This window comes from Tasmannia lanceolata, unplaced genomic scaffold, assembly GCF_043159265.1.
Source record: "Tasmannia lanceolata isolate RefF3 unplaced genomic scaffold, GAP_Taslan_0.1 ptg000037l, whole genome shotgun sequence".
Lineage (NCBI taxonomy): Eukaryota > Viridiplantae > Streptophyta > Magnoliopsida > Canellales > Winteraceae > Tasmannia > Tasmannia lanceolata.
The window spans coordinates 52,637,266-52,656,257 of record NW_027518714.1 but is presented as its reverse complement, the minus strand read 5'-3'; the positions used below and the strand labels follow the sequence as shown (position 1 = coordinate 52,656,257).

Genomic DNA, 18,992 nt, shown 5'->3' with positions numbered 1-18,992 from the left:
TGGGCTGAGTGTATGAGAATTGCCGCTTATGTGGCGAGTCGCCTTCTACAGCCGAAGCTTGCGTTTATCTCACCATATGAGAAGCTATATGGTACTAAACCCACTGTAAGTCGTTTCAGAGTTTTTAATTTAGTTTGTTATGCGTTTGTGCCTGACCATCTGCGTAGCAAGTTTGACAAAAAAGGCACTTCGGTGTGTCTTTACCAGGTACGACTCTAAAAGGAAGGGCTTGAACCCAGAAACTGGATGTCTGCATATTTCAAGAAACGTGGTGTTTGATGAAGCTTCATCATGGTGGTCATCTGATCGAGTTATTCTTCCAGATAGTTAAGAGCTAGAGACTAATCTGTAAGAGAAGTTAAAAGCGGATGTTCCAAGTATAGATGTGGTTGAATCGCCGAAACCTACAGAGGAAGTGGTGCCTAGACAAGAGAGCCCTAAAAGTCCAAAGCAACATTGTCCATGGAAAACTGGTGTTCATGATACAAAAACAACGGAAGAAATGAGACCGTCTCAAGTAGAGGAATCTGATTCCAGTTTGCAGATGCGGCATAAGTAGAAATATCAGGCAGTGAAGTCGGTATTGTAGAACCGACGACTTTGAAGAAGTGTACAAAGGAACTTGGCGTGACCTGTAGAGAGTCAGTGCTGAGGGGGAGAGTCGAGAGTCATCGCCGACTCTTTCCTTGGTGGCGGAGGGAGGACGGGTGTCGAGACCCCATTTTGCATGGACTGGATCATAACACATGGAGAGTGCAACAACTCAACACGGGAATTTTGTTTTTAAACAAGAAAATGAGTAAAAAAAAAATAAATTTAAAAACTGGTAATCAAATCTCATATAGCTTCAATTGTTGTTCACTGATGATCCTATAGTGATTTTGTATGCAAAGGTCTCATTAAGACTTCAGGAACCACTAGTAATGTTGATCTAAGAAGCCATAAGTTGTGTTTTGGTAAGTATGGTGTATACTATTAAAACAATGACGCTTCTTTTAAAAAAAGCACCGACTCTTGCTCATTCAGTCTGCAGAAATCTGCAATAATCATGATCCTACTAGCATACACTCACAATTAGGGGTACAACTCGGACTGGGTTGGGTCCGGTTGAGGCCAACCCGAGGACCCAAAACCTCAGTCCTAACCCTACCCAAATTTTCAAATCAGGTCAGTTAGTCTGGGTTGGAACGAATTGGGTTCGGGTTGGTCGGAGGCATAAAAACAGAAAAGAATAAAATAAAAACACAAACACAATAACCCTAAGGGGCGTTTGGATACACGGATTTTAGAATCCAGGTTCTTAGTTTGAAAACAGTGTAAAAGAGGATACAAATCAAGCTGCTGGATGCTGTCCTGGCAGCGTTTCTTGGATTTTAAGCAAGAAAATCAGGTTAAAAAAATATCTCCTACATCCTATGATTTCTAAAACCTGAAAATATGGGAGGATCTGCTACTCTCTTGCTAATGAAAAGAAGGGCGAGAAGTAAAAAATGACGGCTGGTCCTCTTCTTCTCGTCTCTAACCCTCTTTTACACTGTTTTCAAACTAAAAACCTGGATTCTAAAATCCGCGTATCCAAACGGCCATTAAGATTTTGAAATCACAATAAAGTTAGGAGACAGGGTTGGGACAGGTTGCTCAAGGCCTCGACCCTAACCAAATCCAAAATTAAATAGGGTTTGCTTTTCCTAACCTTAACCCAACCCAAGCTGAAATCGGGTTGAGCCCAAGTTGCACCCCAAGAGTGTTGAAGAAAAATAACCGGGGCTTTTAACAATTCTAACAGGTAACAATCGAATACCATTTCAAAAAAAAAAAGAAAAAGAAAAAAAGTAACAATCAATTAAAAGAATATAACATTACAACATTGATACTTTTCAAACTCAATACAATTAAAATAAAAACAAGTTTAGCACAGTGCTGCCAAGTTTCCATAATAACACTACACTGAATATGAATTTGATAGACAGATTCAATCCTCTTCCCTAATGTAAGCATCATTGAGCGATAACTTTTTCGATCAAGTAGGCAATAGAAGCTGTGACAAATCCAAGCAGTGCACCGGCAATAACCTGTGATAAATTCGAAATTAAAAAAAGTCGAATTCAGAGCCCTACGAGGAGAATTGTATTAGATAAGGCTATTGTAAAGCGTAAAAGAGGTTTTAAACCATTGTGGAAAACTTTAAACTTAGAATCAATCTTTCAGAAATCATAAATTAAACGCATTAGTTGTCTAACCAATGTGGCATTGAACCCAATTAGCACTTGAAATACATTGAGAAATGACATCTAAGGGAATGTTGAGTATCTGGACTCTGTAATCTTAAAGTCTTAACCACTGAATGATGCTTGTTTGTTAGTTTCAAGTTGCTGTAAGTACCAAATAAAGGACAACGTAAAAGCTAAGAAAAAAAAAATTGTCTCGTCTCCCTCCTTCACTCCAAATTGTAGACAAACTCCTCCATGTACTCTCTCATAGCCATCTCAGAACTAAAAAAAAAAAAAACACCCTAGTCGGCTACGTGTATGCTATGGATATGTGCGGGATCAATTCTGTTTCTCTCTGACCAGATATTACAAATAGAAGAGTTTTCTGGGCAGTGAAATCACTATTTAAACGATATAGCTCACCAATTAAAAGTTCCCTCTGTTACTTTTGGAACGAAAGAAAAAATGTCTACAAAAAAAGAAAGAAAAGGCAGCCCACTGCACGAGGCTCCCACCATTGCGGGGTCTGGGGAGGGCTAGATGTACGCAGCCTTACCCCCTTGCTTTGCAGAGAGGTTGTTTCCGTAACTCGAACCCGTGACCACCAGGTCACAATGGAGCAACCTTACCGTTGCGCCAAGGCTCGCCCTCTACAAAGTAACATAATATAAAAAAAACACTATGTCTACAAAGTAACATAATATCTCTTTCATTGCCAATAAAGGGATAAAAATAATATCAGCTACATGTACAGAAAATTAAGGCATAAAAAACCTGAGGAGGTGTGTGGCCAAGAACTTCACGCAAGGGTCTCGTGTCAGACAAAGGATGTTCTTCTGGAAGTTCAAATACAATTTGATTCAGAACCTGCATTACAGAGTTTGGATAAGATAAAAACAGATTTAAACATGCAAGTAAGCTAGAAAAAAAACCGAAGGAAATCAATCGAGATGAACTTTCAGCAGTTTTTCAATTAGCACACGTATCATATTTATAATTCTACTACTTCCCTATTCCAATCATAGACAAGTTAAAACATGTGTCTTATAGTTCAAAAAGCAATGCATTATAAATCTACACAACAGACTCAAAGAGATTTCTCAGTAATCAACCATGTACTTGGCGGGCTAAATACAGACCTCCACTGTTAAGTAAATAATTTACAAATGTAAAAAAAGGGAGGAATGAGTTGTCTCCAGTCTTGATCACATTCATGCTTGTACCTCAGAGTAAGACATTCTAGATGTTGCAAGTATGATATACCCATATACTGAAGCTAATATTGAGCCTATTTACCACAAAACAATATTTCTAAAGGCAGAGGGGGAGGTGACGTATTGGAATCGCCACGAGGTGAGACATGCACCTCAATGTTGTGGTGAGCATGCCCAGCCATTCCTTTCTATTTTTTAAAGTTTCAACGGTAGAAATGGTTGAAATAAGGGAACCAATAGGGAGCAAAAATAAACAGGAAGAGAACATAGATTTTCTATATTACAAACAACTTGAAATACAAAGTTCGAACCAGCCTAGATAATGATTAACATTTTTTTACAGGAAAGTAGAAGACTTCAGTGGAAAGAAAACAACAAAATGCTTGAAATAAACCATAAGAGTTTGCAATGCAGGTTTTGCTTATGGGATGAATGCATATAAAAAAATTGAACTGTTATAAAGATACACCTGAGAAAAAAAGAAGAAAATCTAATAAGCAAATCCCTATAGAAAAAAATATAGGTTATTGCTAATGTAGAGATCAGCGCAGCGCATAAGATCCAAATCAATTCAGAAATGTAGCATGTGGTAACTTCGAAGGAGGCATACACCTTATCCAATTATGGTGTAAAGTTGAAGGGTCTAGTAGCAATATATAACCAGATCTACCATTCAAATATATATATATATATATATATATATAGAGAGAGAGAGAGAGAGAGAGAGAGAGAGAGAGAGAGAGAGAGAGAGAGAGAGAGAGGAAAGTGAAGCTACACCGCCGGCTTAAAATACAATGGGCCCACATTGTTTTGGTGATCCAAAGAATTCATTTGATTGGCCCTCACATAGATAGGGTGTCCACCAAAAATCAGCTCCATAGGATCATCCCAACCCTACGATTTGTGGAGGCAAAAATGAACGTGTAAAAATCTTCAAAAATTTGTCCATTTTTGCCTCCACAGTTTGAAGGTTTTTACACGTTCATTTTTGCCTCCACAAATCGTAGGGTTGGGATGATCCTATGGAGCTGATTTTTGGTGGACACCCTATCTATGTGAGGGCCAATCAAATGAATTCTTTGGATCACCAAAACAATGTGGGCCCATTGTATTTTAAGCCGGCGGTGTAGCTTCACTTTCCTCATATATATATATATATATATATATATATATATATATAGAGAGAGAGAGAGAGAGAGAGAGAGAGAGAGAGAGAGAGAGAGAGAGAGAGAGGAAAATGATTGTGAGCTTGAAGCTCATATAGCTTATATGAGCTTGAGGGCCCAAACACATGGGTCCCACATTTTTTGTGGTGATCCAAACCATTCATTTGCAAGGCCCCATCATAGATAGGGTGTGTACCAAAAATCAGCTCCATTGGATCATCCTATCCCATCCAAAAGCGGAGGGCAAAAATGGGCAGATTTGTGGCAAACGGTGTCTGTCCATTCTGCCCTCCACTTTTGGATGGGTTAGGATGATCCTATGGAGCTGATTTTTTGTACACACCCTATCTATGTAAGGGCCTTTCAAATGAATGCTTTGGATCATCCTAACAATGTGGGCCCACATGTGTTTGGGCCCTCAAGCTCATATAAGCTATATGAGCTTCAAGCTCACAATAATTTTCCTCATATATATATATATATATATATAACCAGATCTACCCGAGAACAACAATAGGACAACAGTAATCCAAGTCGCGATGGGAAATCTATTTAACTGTTGGAAAGATATAGCAAGATAAAAAAAAAGAGAAATGATAAATCCACCCTTTTCTTTACATGGGACATCTAGCACTAGTGTACGTGGCAATCAGGCCCATTGAATTCTTCTGACGCCAAGTACATCAGCCCTCTTTACTCATTGATACACTGCTTCTGGCTGTCCCTAATAATAAAAAAGGGCGGATATATCACTTCCCTAAAAAAACCGCAGGAAAATCCTTATGAATGCTTAAGATTCCAACCAATTCAGAAGTATATCATGTGCAAACTTTGTCAGAAGCCTCCCCTTAGCCAATCAAGGTAAAATCCTTATGAATGCTTAGAGTACTTTGTGCCATCAACAAGCACGACCCCTAGGTGCTATAGCAGTGTCACAAACAACCATAGAAGGCGATTTGGGAGTATTGGGGAGGACCAGTCTTTAATCTTTGGAGAAACACCAAACACTTTGACTTCTTTCCATAACAACATTATTAAAACTTATGATATCAATGAGCACATGAGCCGAGAGAAGAATTTAGACTTGTTTATTGTGCTGGAAAGTAACATAGAATATTTTCTAACTAATATTACTAACCTTATGGGACAAATTAGAGTTTAATTTCACATAATTTTAGAGGAAAAAGAACATAAAGAAAAACAATGATAACAGATAAAAAACGGAAGTCATAAAATGCAGCCACATACCTCTGCATGGCGTCCAGCATGTAGCCTGACACCGGATGAGTCATACATCACCTGCCAACCAATGTCTAGAATAAGAACTCTACAGAATCAAACAATACTTTCTACTTTCGAATGTGGTGAACAATAGTTTGTGTGAGTTTTGAGCATCCCTATAGGGTACATTAGAAGCAACTCAGCAAGGAATGGAAGGGGAATGACAATTAATAATTTAATTATATAAGCTTCGACTTTCGAATGTGGTGAACAATAGTTTGAGTGAGTTTTGAGCATCCCTATAGGGTCCACTAGAAGCAACTCAGCAAGGAATGGAAGGGGAATGATAATTAATAATTTAATTAAATTTATATATGATTAAGTGTGCATCAAAATTCCTCAAGCGTGCATCACGATTAGAATTGGTCAAGTTCTGTTAAGGTCAATATGCATCCGCATGGAAATCTATAACAGATTGGATTTTTTGAGAAGATTAAATATATTTGTTTTCTATTCTATTAATTCTTTAGTTCTTTATCTCCGTGTCCAATTTGGGTGATTGAGTCACATATATTCTTAGTGGTATACTGGAAGAGGGCAACCCTCTAGTGAGAAAGGTTAACTTGATTCTAGTTAACAACCAAAAACAAGGAAAAGGGATACTTGTAGATTCAGTCTACTCTTAATATTTCCCTTCTTTTGAGCTGAACCTTTGCCAGTTGCCATAGTGGCAATGCCCTTGAGTGTGTAGCATGAGGTCAAGGGTTCAAACTTCAATTTTACTTATTGAAAAAAATAAAGTCACACAGGTTTTCCAAATAAATCAGCAATTGTAAATTTGGTTAAGGATATAATATGCTTACAATCTTTTACTATAGACCAATTAAGACCATGGACTATTTGGAGAACATGTGGTTTGAAAGAGTTATTTGGCTTCTTTTGCAGTCTACTGAGTTAGGGTTCATTTAGGTCTGAACCCCACTGCATTGTGGATGCAATTCGTTTTTAATTGTGAAATCTAAATTTTTTAAGACAGCAAGATTAGATACGAATTGCACAAACGAGTTTCACACCCAAAAGTACCCATTAAGCTTAAATATAGTAGGTGAAAGAAGGGTGGACAATCATCATAACTAGGTTTATTTAACATAACTAGCCAAAAAAAACACAAAAGCTGACCAAACTCGAGAGTCGAGACTCCCACCTGAGTTGGGTACACCATGCCTTGTACTTTGTAAGGAGTCAAGATAAGAGGTGGATTCCAGGCTCTCATTCCTAAGTCAGAAAATTTAATCTGATGGTGCAGATACTATATGGAACCACCGGAGGGGCCAACATGGAATTAGGTGTGCATAGATAGAAGTGGTCAACTAGCTTTCAAATAATTTGTTTCTTTTATTTGGATCTACCAACTTGTATATTAAACTTTTATTCCCCATGATAATAGTTATTAGTTACTTTTACACAAAATTCTTCACAGCCAGATATGAAAAAAGGGGAATCACAAAGATCAAATAGACCTCACAGAAATTTTGAGGCTGATGATGACAGGTTTTCTGCAGAAGAGGATAAGACTATTGGTGGTCTAGTTGATAACCATGTTTTGGTGGTAAGCAGAATTCTACGCCTTTCTTTCACAGGGCTGGAAAAAAGAAATCAAGGATATATATATATATATATATATATATATATATATATATAAGAAAACGGTTTCTACACACAAGTGTAGATAAGTTATCTACACACTAGCTTAAAATACAGTGGAGGGCATATTGTTTGGGTGATCCAAACCATTCATTTGATTGGCCCTCACATAGATAGGGTGTCCACAAAAAATCAGCTCCATAGGATCATCCCAACTCTACGATTTGTGGAGGTAAAATGGATGTGTATAAACCTTCACAAATCTGTCCATTTTTTGCCTCCACGGTTCGAAGGGGTTAGGATGATCCTATGAAGTTGATTTTTTGGGCACACCCTATCTATGTGAGGGCCCATCAAATGAATGCTTTGGATCACCCAACAATATGAGCCCCCACTGTACATAACTTTGATGGCTCTAGCTTGGGGAACCCAAGTCCTGCAGGAGTTGGGGGTGTTCTCAGAAATCAGTCGAGAGAGGATCTTTGGGGTTTTGCGGGGCCTATGGGGACGGTGGATGCCTAAGAGGCAGAGGTGCACGTAGTATATCAAGGTTTGGAGCTTGTCACGAAACGCCACCTTAATAATATAGTGGTAGAAGGAGACTCATCTAATGTCATCTGTTGGCTTAAAGGAACTTACAAACCTTCGTGGAGATTTGATAAGTAGTTTGATGAAATGTTTGATTGGGTGATGCCCATGGAGGTTGTGTTTAATTATGTTCGGCGATCTGCTAATCAAGTGGCGGATAGTTTAGCTAGAGAAGGAGTATTCAAGGAATCTTTAGCTATCTTCGACTCACTTCCACCGTGATCATCTTTCATGTAGTATGTTTTGTGATGCAGTATTCTTTTTCTATGGTTGTACTTTGACCATCTCAGTCCTCTATATTAATAAAATTGGCTACCATTTTTTTTTAAAGTCCTAGAACCCAAATACCATAGAAATAAATCCCTAAAAGTCCTAATGGACAAATATGCCTCTTATTGGGCCTACAATCCGCATCAAGAACAAGAGGCATATGGAAATAGTACTGTTATAGTAGGATAGGGAGGAAGGTTTAATGCAGGTCAAGGTTGCAAACAGTAAAGAAGTTATCACAACTGATTAGAATGACAAGTTTTAGGGATTTATAGTTTCACATTTTTTATTCATGTAGATTTAGTTTTAAGATAAAATAATCACCTAAATAGGAAATGTACTCTTAATTAAGAGGAAACACGTAGGAAGCACTCTTCCCCTAAATAAAGGAAGCGAGTTTTTAGGTAAGCGAGCTTCCCAATCAACTAGGAAGTTTCCAGAACTATGGTTAGTTGTGGTAGAATTTCTTCCAGTATGGTCAATTTCTCAGATTTTGTTAGCAAGAATGAGTTGGTGCACCTCCTGCTTTTTGGGGCCAGCTTCATCTGTGCCAGGAATCAAAGCAGAAACAGACTGGATCGCTACCTGCTTCACCCTCAGTGGATTTTTACCAATACAAACTCTTGTCAAACAGCCTTATGCAAACCAATTTCACACCATTGCCTTTGAAAGTGCTCCTTCTAGACTTTTTTTGTTGTTGCTTCCAGAAGCGACCTCAGTGTGAAAGACTCTTTTTCTGAGGCTCAATGGAAGAGTAAATTGGAAGATTGAGTTCTGAAGAAACTTATTTGAAAGAAAAATTGATAGAATGTTGGCTCTTATGGAGACACTGTGATGGACATCGGCGCCCTTTGCGCGTCTATTCGAGACGAGCCCTCTTCTTTTCCTCAATCTCTCTTCAATACTCCTGCATCACTCTGGATTTGATATACAATAGTAGGGACTAGAGACATAATGGATAAGAGGATCCGACTTCGGGTGGGTGAGGGATAAGGATTTTTCAGTTCGTTATTTCTACCTACACATTCAGCCAATTGTTCCTTATGGTGGATCATTGTACTCTTCGCCTCCATGAGGGGGAATCAGTATATCATTTTTCACTCACTACAGGCTAGCTAGTAGCATTTGGTCTTTCGCCTAAACATGTTTGGCATTTCCTGGTGTTCCCTAATAACCTTGTTGATATGAGAGCTGGGGATTCACTCCTTGGCAAATGGGGGGGAAGATGTTGACATTGGCTTCTATAGCACTGTGATGGATGATTTGGAAAGAAAGGAATAGACGAATCTTCAAAGGATCAGCCAAATGTCAATCATCCTCATGTCAACATAATGTAAAATTGATCGTTAGATGGGCAGGGGGGTTGCCTTGTTTCAAAGGTATTTCGGATCGTTGTGCTTGGATGGAAGTGCAGCAGCATTGTGGTCGAGAGCACTTCAGCCCTGAGGTGGACTCCCCTAGTCCTGGTCAAATCAATCTTAATTTTGATGGCTATAGTTTTGGTAACCCGAGCACAGCTGGTTGCGGGAGGGGGGGGGGAGGGCCTTCTTAGAGATGTCAACATGATACAATGACTATAATACCCCTCAACATACAAGTAATGCCTAAACTACCCTGCAACACTCTTCAAGCGTGCATGTACATATACATGCATGATGCATGCAAATAATACATGGAACCGTAATGGTAACACAATTCATTTACAAAACTAATGTGGACTGTGGACCCCATCTGACTTTAAGACTCATCTAGAAAATGTTAAGAAGAAAAAAAGGGTTGAGTGGATTTCTCTTAACTGTACATAATGTCAACATGATGACACCAGTATGTTGTCTGCAAGTGTCAATCGAACTGGAAATTCTGCAAGGAGGGTATTATTTATGGAGGTTTAGGGTGAATTTTTCTAATCTTAGGCTGTCCATGAGCGTCAATCGAACCAGAAAATTCCCTCTTTAACCTAAAACCTCAATGTATCTTCTTTTAGCCACATACTCTCCTTTCCTTTTCTAGCCCCATATTTCTTTGATATTTGTTATTCTCCCTAAAGTTATCCTCTTAGTGCAATCCCTAGTCCCTATTTCCCAACAGTTCCTCTCCTTAGATCTATCTTTTTAAACTGTGTATGCACCCATCTCACTCTCTTTTCTTCCTTAAGCCCTGGATCTCTTCTAGTCCTTTTTATTTCCAGATATATCCATTTTCTCCTCGCTCTTGACCCATAGAGTGATACTTATTTTTCAATTTCTCAGCAATATCAACCATTTTCCGTTGGCCTGTTCAACTTGTTCACCCACACTAAAATGGCCAATCTGACTTTCCCAAGACTCCAGGCAATGGAAAGATTTTGAACCTTGGGAAAACAGGTAACCATGTAATAAACAACAGGGTTGTTTCTCAGGGGCTATGTCACAAATATCTCCGATATTTTCAAAACATCGCTTTTATCGCAACATTTTGATAACACGACAAAATCCCGAAATAATCCTGAGATTTTAACAATATAGCAATATTTTCTTTTTTTATCATAAAATATCACGGTATTATCCCGATACTTTTACGATATTTTTTATTTTTCTTAAATTATATATATATTTTAAATAATTTTATTTTTATCGTTTTTCCCTGATATTTTTTTTGAATGATAACAGATTTCATTGAACAAAAAGCGGAGCGACTGAGAAACGTTTTCCCGATATAAACCCAAAAGAATAAAAAAAATTAATATATCCCGAGATTTTCCCTTGCCGAGAAATTCCTGAGAACGATATTTGTGACATAGCTCGGGGTAATTGTAACTGTTAAGGTCCCGGTATTTTGATATAACGTTGAACCTTAAACCTTTACCCTTTAGCTTTTAACTCCTTTTTTCTCAAATTAGATGATGTGAAAGAAGATTTTTATAGTTTGAAAAGTGCTCTCTAATGCCTAGTAAGAACAGGATATAGTACTTTTGAATGTATGCAGTTTCTTTAAACAATTATAAACTATTTCATTTTCACATCTCTTATTCATATGTACAAGAATATGCAGATACATGCACAAATGAATAAAGAAACAAAATTAGAAACATGCTAAGAACACAACATTATTATACTCCTCTGCCAAGAATTGAGAATAACAGATGCCACTAATAAAAACTACCCTAAAGCAACTTCGGCAAAATAACTTCAACAAGGAAGACTCAAAATGATTTAAGACATGCAATTTCAAAGGGAGATAGAAATGGAACCAACAAATGTTAATAGAAATTTTAAAAGATAGAAAGCATATGATATTCAATATGGAAATTATCGTCACTTCAAGACAGAGTGTGGGCGCTTACAACACATGCTAAGATAGCTGCAATAGCAAACACTGATCCTCCAAAGCCATCTTTGAATCCAATAGCTACAGCAAGAGCAGTAACTGTTGCGGAATGCGATGATGGCATACCACCGGATCCGATAAGTTGCTTAGCGTCCCAACGTCTTTCCTTACACCTGCAAATCTAAAAAATTATAACTCTTAGGAGAAATTAGTTACAACTAATAGCTCTACAAACTGATAAATGAGAGAATACATAACATTTTATAAAGCATGTTGAAGCATAAATATACACATCAAGAAAAACTAAAGCATATACAAATGATTGGCATTTTACATCACTCATCATAAAACATAGAAATACAAGCTTATAAATAGTTATCAGTTTTTACCATTCAAAAGTTGCAACATTTTCCCTGAGATTTTATACTGTGTAAGCCCTTATAGTCCCCTATTTTTCAAGAAGTACTATACGAACCACACGATAGGATGATCCAAACCGTCCATATGATGGACCATAACGTAAATGGGTTGTGCCAAAAAAATAGAGGTTTCCTTTATCTATAGGTCGGAGGGCTAGGATCATCCTATGGAAATGATTTTTTGAGCAGAACCTATTTACGTTATGGCCCATCACATGGACGGTTTGGATTATCCTAGGGTGTTGTCTGTACAGTTCAATAAGGGACTATAGATCGGACAGTTAGGATCAACCTATGGAAATGATTTTTGGGGCACAACCTATTTAGCTTGTAGCCCATCTAATGGACGGTTTTGTTGTATTAGTGATATAAAATCACTTGGTAATATCTTCTTTAAGTGGGGGCATTCTTGGAATGTGGTTTATAAGCCCACTAAAGAGGGTTTTATCTTTAGTTGGGTTATTGAGCTATTCTTCTAAAGAAGTGATTTGGGGTTTTTCTCTACAAGAAAAGGGTTTTCTCTCTCCAAGGGTTTCTTATTCTTCTTCTCTTGCAAAGACTTTGATCCAAGGTTGTTGGGTTATCTTATGGTGTTTTTGGGGTTGTTAAAACATTGTAAGAGGGAGTTGGTTATTTGCTTGGGTTTCAAGAAGAGGGTGTTAGTGGGGTTTTCACCATTGTTGAAGAGGTAAGGGTTTTAACCCTTGTTTGTAATTTCCCATTGTTGATAGTGAAACTTTACTTGCCGGATTGCCCATGGAGTAGGCCAAAGTGTGGAACCACGTAAATCTCTTGTGTTTTTTGCTCTCTTGTTTTCTTCATTTATTTCACTACACTCTTGATTTGTGCACATACTCGTTTGGGCTAATTCCGTGGGTTACCGAAGGCTATTTGGTATTGTTTGGTTCGAGTAGTCTCCGATAATCGGATTTCTAGCGGTGGGATCTTGCCGCAACAAGTGGTATCAGAGTATTCGGGTCTTGCACACAAGGTGTTTGTGAAATTGTTTGTGAGAGGCAAAGTTTGAGAAGATGGCAAGTCCTCGATTTGTGGAGAAGTTTGATGGGAAGAAGAATTTTGAGTTGTGGAAGATGAAAATTCATGACTTGTTGATTCAAAATGGGCAACATAAGGCATTGCTTGGAAAAGACAAGAAACCGGTATCTATGTCTAGTGATGATTGGGAGGAATTGGACTTGAAGGCTAGGTCTACTATTCGCTTGTGTTTAGCGAATGAAGTTTTATTCAACATGGCGGGAGAAAAGATAGCTGCCGATTTATAGGCTAAGTTGGAAAGTTTGTATCAAAGAAAGTCTCTCATCAATCAGATTTTCTTGAAGAGGAAGCTATATTCTTTGAGAATGAAGGAAGGCACAAACATATCCAAGCACTTGAATACGTTCAACAATATCATTTGTGAACTTGAAAGTGTTGGTGTGAAGATGGATGATGAAGGTAAGGCGGTTACATTGATAGTTATGAAAATTTGGTCACAACTTTGAGTTGTTCCAAGGATGATTCTCTTCGCTTGGATGATGTGTGTAGTGCATTGCTTGCCGATGAACTCCGGAGAAAAGTATCATTGGAGAGTTCGGGTCAAGTAGAAAATGAAGCTCTTGTGATAAGAGGGAGATCAAGTGAGCGTAGTAGCTCATCAAAAGGGACTTAGAGAAGCAAGTCAAAGTATCGATCAAAATGAAGGGGTCGGTATGACAAAGATGCTTGTTGGAATTGGGGAAGAAAGGTCATCAAAAGAAATATTGCTAGTACAAGAAGGGCTTCGGAAAATATTCTAACTCGGGCCAAGAAAAGGGTGTTGAAGTTAAGAATGAAGCCAATCGAGTTGAAGAGACCACATCCGAGTTCATTGAAGATGAAGTGTTCATGGCTAATAACAATCCCATTTTTTACCAAAATTGGATCCTTGATAGTGGTGCCACTCACCACATGTGTTCTCATAGGTTATGGTTTGCTTCATATGAGCCATGTGACGGGGTTTGGTTTTGATGGGGAATAACTCTACAAGCAAGACGGTGGGAGTTGGTACGGTGCGATTAAGGATCTTTGATGGGATGGTGAGAACACTTGAGAATGTGAGTTGCTTCATATGAGCCATGTGACGGTGATTCGGGATGGGGAATAACTCTACAAGCAAGACGGTGGGAGTTGGTATGGTGCGATTAAGGATGTTTGATGGGATGGTGAGAACACTTGAGAATGTAAGGCATGTGCCGAAATTAAAGAAAAGTTTGATTTCACTTTCGGATTTGGGTTCAAGTGGCTACAAATTTACAGGGCAAGATGGAGTCCTTAAAATTTCTAAGGGTGCTTTGGTTGTTATGAAAGGCATCCGGGTTGAAAACTTGTACAAGTTGCTTGGAAGCATGGCAGTCGATGATGCACACATGGTGGCAGAAAATGATGAATTTCTGGCTCGGTTATGGCATAGACGGTTGGGCCACATGAGTGGAAGGGGCATGGCAATTTTGATGAAAAGGGATCTTATCCCTAAGATTAGCATTGGTGAAAAGGAATTTTGTGAGTATTGTGTTTATGGGAAACAACATAAACGGGTTTTCAAGGCATCAAGTCATACAAGTAAAGGTATTCTTGATTACATGCATTCCGATGTATGTGGTCCCTTGGAGGCGTCTTATGGTGGTGCCAAGTATTTTGTTACTTTCATTGACGATTTCTGAAGGAAAGTATGGGTGACAATGCTCAAGTCCAAGGCTGATGTGTTTATGGCTTTCAAGAACTTCAAGGCCGAGGTGGAAAAGACAATGGGCAAATGCATTAAGGTATTAAGGATGGACAACGGGGCGGAATATGCCTCCAATGAGTTTGTTAAATTTTGCAAGGATGAAGGAATTGTTCGGCATTACACAACGGTGTATACTCCTCAACAAAATGGCGTAGATGAACGCATCAATAGAACGTTGATGAAGAGGGCTCGGGCTATGTTGAGCAATGCTAGCCTAGAGCAAGGATTGTGGGCCGAAGCCGTATCAACAACATGCTATCTTGTGAATAGGTCTTCTTCAATGGCATTGGATGAGAAGACACCAAATGAGGTATGGTTCGAAACTCCTTGTGATTATTCCGATTTGAAAGAATTTGGTTGTGATGCATATACTTTAATTCCGAGTTATCATAGAACTAAACTTGATCCAAAATCAAAGAAATGCTTATTTGTGGGATATGTGAAGAATATAAAAGGGTATCGGTTGTGGGATCCAAATTCCCGCAAGATCACCATAAGTCGTGATGTGCACTTTGATGAATCCTCCGTGTTGATGAGGGGATTGGAAAAGAGGCTTGAGAAAGGAAAGTCTATTGTCGAAGATACCCGTGAATTTCAAATTCAACCTTCAAGTTCTTCTTCAAATGAGGGTGTTCCCAATAAAGATGTTCCCATGGATTTTAATGATCAAGGTCTAATAAAAGGGTGTTTCCGGATGAAGATGTTCTTCTTCAACCGGAAAATCAAGATGAAGAACTGGTTGATGATGAAGAGGAAGTAGTGGAATCTACTCAAAGAAGGTCTTCAAGAGAAAGTCGTCTACCAGAACGGTTCAAAGATTATGTTGACCCGGGTACTCCTAGAGCTTTGATAGCCTTGGATGAAGAACCAAGCTCATTTCAAGATGTCATTAATAGAAATGATGCTCAAAGTTGGAAAGAGGTATGGAAGAAGAAATGCAAGCACTTCAAAAGAACAAAACATGGGATTTTGTGGAGTTACCAAAAAGTAGAAAAGCAATTGGTTGCAAGTGGGTGTACAAACTTAAGAAAGGGGTAGATGGCAAAGTGGAAAGGTATAGGGCAAGGCTTGTTGCCCAAGGTTTTGCACAAAAGGAAGGCACTGATTTCTTTGAAATATTTGCTCCGGTAGTAAAGTTTGTCACTATTCGGTTAGTGCTTGGGCTTGTTGCAATGCATGACTTAGAACTTGAGGAAAGGCAATGTGGAGCTTGTATGCAAGTTGAAAAAGTCCTTATATGGACTAAAACAAGCTTCAAAACAATGGTACAAGACATTTGATTCTTTCATGTTGGGTCTTGGTTATCAAAGAAGTGACTATGATCATTGTATGTATATGAAATTCTTTGATGATGGTACATTCCTTATCTTAGTTTTGTATGTGGATGATATGCTCTTGGTGTCCAAGGACAAGACTAAGATTGAAGAGCTCAAGGGGCGTTTGAGCAAGAAGTTTGAAATGAAAGATCTTGGTACGACCAAGCAAATACTTGGTATTGAGATTCAAAGAGATATAAGGCTAAGAACCTTGTCACTTTCACAAAGGGGATTTGTGGAGAAAGTGCTTGACAAGTTTGGCATGAGCAAGGCAAAGGCGGTTAAAACCCCATTGGCATCACATTTCAAGTTGTCTTCCGATGATAGTCCAAAGACAAAAGAAGAAAATGAGCTCATGGCTAGGTTTCCCTATGCAAGTGTTGTTGGGAGTTTGATGTTTCTAATGGTGTGTACTAGACCGGATATTGCTCATTTGGTTGGTGTGTTAAGTAGGTTCATGGCTAATCCCGGAAAGATGCATTGGCAAGTGGCAAAGTGGGTGCTTCGGTACTTGAGAGGCACAAGTGATTATTCCATTACTTTTAGCAAAAGTTCGGTATCAATTCAAGGGTTTTTTGACGCAAATTATGCCGATGACCGTGACAGAGCGAGATCTACTTCGGGTTATGCTTTCCGATTTGCTAATGGGCCGATAAGTTGGATGTCTAAACTTCAAACATCGGTGGCATTATCAACTACCGAGGCCTAGTACATGGCGGCAACGGAAGCTTGCAAGGAAGCAGTTTGGCTTCAAGGTTTGATGGGTGAGATTGGCATTAACTCAAAACCCATGGATTTGTTTTGTGATAACATGAGTGCCATTTATTTGGCTAAGAATCCGGTTAATTACAAAAGGACCAAACATATATTCGTCCAATATCACTACATTCGATAAGTCATTGAAGACGGAAGAATCTGATTGTTGAAAGTGGGAACCAAAGAGAATGTGGCGGATATGCTTACCAAGGTGGTTCAAGGAGAGAAGTTGGAGTGGAGCTTGACTTCTCTCGGTGATATGCCAAGGTGAGTTTGGTGATGTTGGCAATGGCAAGTGGTGATTTTCTATCAAGGTGGAGATTGTTGTATTAGTGATATAAAATCACTTGGTAATATCTTCTTTGACTGGGGGCATTCTTGGAATGTGGTTTATAAGCCCACTAAAGAGGGTTTTATCTTTAGTTGGGTTATTCTTCTAAAGAAGTGATTTGGGGTTTTTCTCTACAAGAAAAGAGTTTTCTCTCTCCAAGGGTTTCTTCTTCTTCTTCTCTTGCAAAGACTTTGATCCAAGGTTGTTGGTTCTCTTACGATGGTTTTGGGGTTGTTAAAACATTGTAAGAGGGAGTTGGTTATTTGCTTGGGTTTCAAGAAGAGGGTGTTGGTGGGGTTTTCACCATTGTTGGAGAGGTAAGGGTTTCAACCCTTGTTTGTAATTTCTCATTGTTGATAGTGAAACTTTACTTGCCGGATTGCCCGTGGAGTAGGTCAAAGTGCCGAACCACGTAAATCTCTTGTGTCTTTTGCTCTCTTGTTTTCTTCATTTATTTCACTACACTCTTGATTTGTGCACATACTCGTTTGGGCTAATTCCGTGGGTCGCCGAAGGCTATTTGGTATTGTTTGGTTCGAGTAGTCTCCGATGACCGGATTTCTAGCGGTGGGATCTTGCCACAACAAGTTTTTAATAAAGTGAGGAGTGCAATCATCAAAATACGGTAGTGTTGATATCATTTACCTTCATCTATAAAAGCTGAAGCTCAATTATAAAAAATTAAACGAAATTATAAACTAATTGCAGACGTAATTTTAATCGATGAAGAGAGAGAGAGAGAGAGAGAGAGAGAGAGAGAGAGAGAGAGAGAGAGAGAGAGAGATACCATGTGGTGAAGACTTTAATCGATTGTGCGAGGAGGAACGAGATGAGAGCTGAAATGAGAGGGTAATTCTTATAGATCGACCAAGATGTGGTTGAGACATGGCTCTCGATCGATGAAGAAGAAGAAATTTCACCCATTTCACGTATTTTTTTCAATCTGTCTATTGATCGATCTTTGATCTTCGAATTTCTCTTCTTTTCTTGCAGATCGAAGAGGAAAAAAGACTAAGGAGAGAGAAGAGAAAGAGTAGTTTAGGGTTTTTTTTTTACTCAGCTGGAGAAATTTTAGGTCAAAAAGACGAACTTTCAACTACTCTCTCTCTCTCTCTCTCTCTCTCTCTCTCTACGTTCGTTTTGGACGTTGAAATTGGAAAAAGCTTTGCTTGTTTAAATGGAACGGGAATATGCTTACCATACGCAAAATATACTTGACCAGCAGGGCCCACAAGATGGTTGTTTCTAACTAATCACTTACCTACACGTGTCCACTGCATGTTCGGTAGGACAGAATTTAAGACTGGCATTCTTTTCCGCTGTACATAGTTTTTTTTTTAGGAATGCTAAACTGAAGGCGTGCTCTAAACTCTCATCTAGAAGATCGCCATATTGGACTATCTTGCCAAACGGCCAAAGTGCATCTATTATTCCATTAATTTTATATTTTTCTGTACCATTATAAATAAGTGCGGCAATGGGTGGGGCCGGATGTTGCGTTCTCCGTCCGTCCCCGCTTTCAGGGATGGCGGGGAATCCCTGCCCCCGTCCCGTGGAAAATCTAATCCCCATACCCGCCCCGCACACTAAGGGGAAAAATTCCCTGCCCCATCCCCGCCTTTTTTATAATAAAAATTTCTACTTTTTCTAATCTAATTAAATACTTATTAAATAAGAATCCAAATTTCTAAACAAAAATATAACAACTTATGGAAAGACAGACACTTATAGGGATATTTATGTAATTTTATAGATGAGGATTATAGGGTGGAGCGGGGCAGATCTCC

General features: G+C 38.8%; 1 protein-coding gene across 1 annotated transcript; it reads right to left on the bottom strand.

The window, feature by feature from the left end:
- Window positions 1-1,820: 1,820 nt before the first annotated feature.
- Window positions 1,821-18,364, bottom strand: LOC143860848 (uncharacterized). The gene is made up of 5 exons (XM_077371687.1): window positions 17,993-18,364; window positions 11,636-11,792; window positions 5,839-5,889; window positions 2,985-3,077; window positions 1,821-2,072 (listed from the first exon to the last, which is right to left on the bottom strand). Exons 1-5 carry the CDS (start codon window positions 18,127-18,129, stop codon window positions 1,998-2,000), a joined length of 513 nt encoding a protein of 170 aa, XP_077227802.1. The 5' UTR covers window positions 18,130-18,364; the 3' UTR covers window positions 1,821-1,997.
- Between the last annotated feature and the right edge of the window lie 628 nt (window positions 18,365-18,992).

Bases quoted from the DNA above. Each gene is read 5' to 3' on its own strand.
- LOC143860848 (XM_077371687.1), bottom strand. From the start codon at position 18,129: ATGGGTGAAATTTCTTCTTCTTCATCGATCGAGAGCCATGTCTCAACC. The intron at 5,890-11,635 runs GTAAGCGCCCAC...ATTGGTTGGCAG, and splicing joins CAGCTATCTTAGCATGTGTT to GTGATGTATGACTCATCCGG. The intron at 3,078-5,838 runs GTATGTGGCTGC...TCTGTAATGCAG, and splicing joins ATGCTGGACGCCATGCAGAG to GTTCTGAATCAAATTGTATT.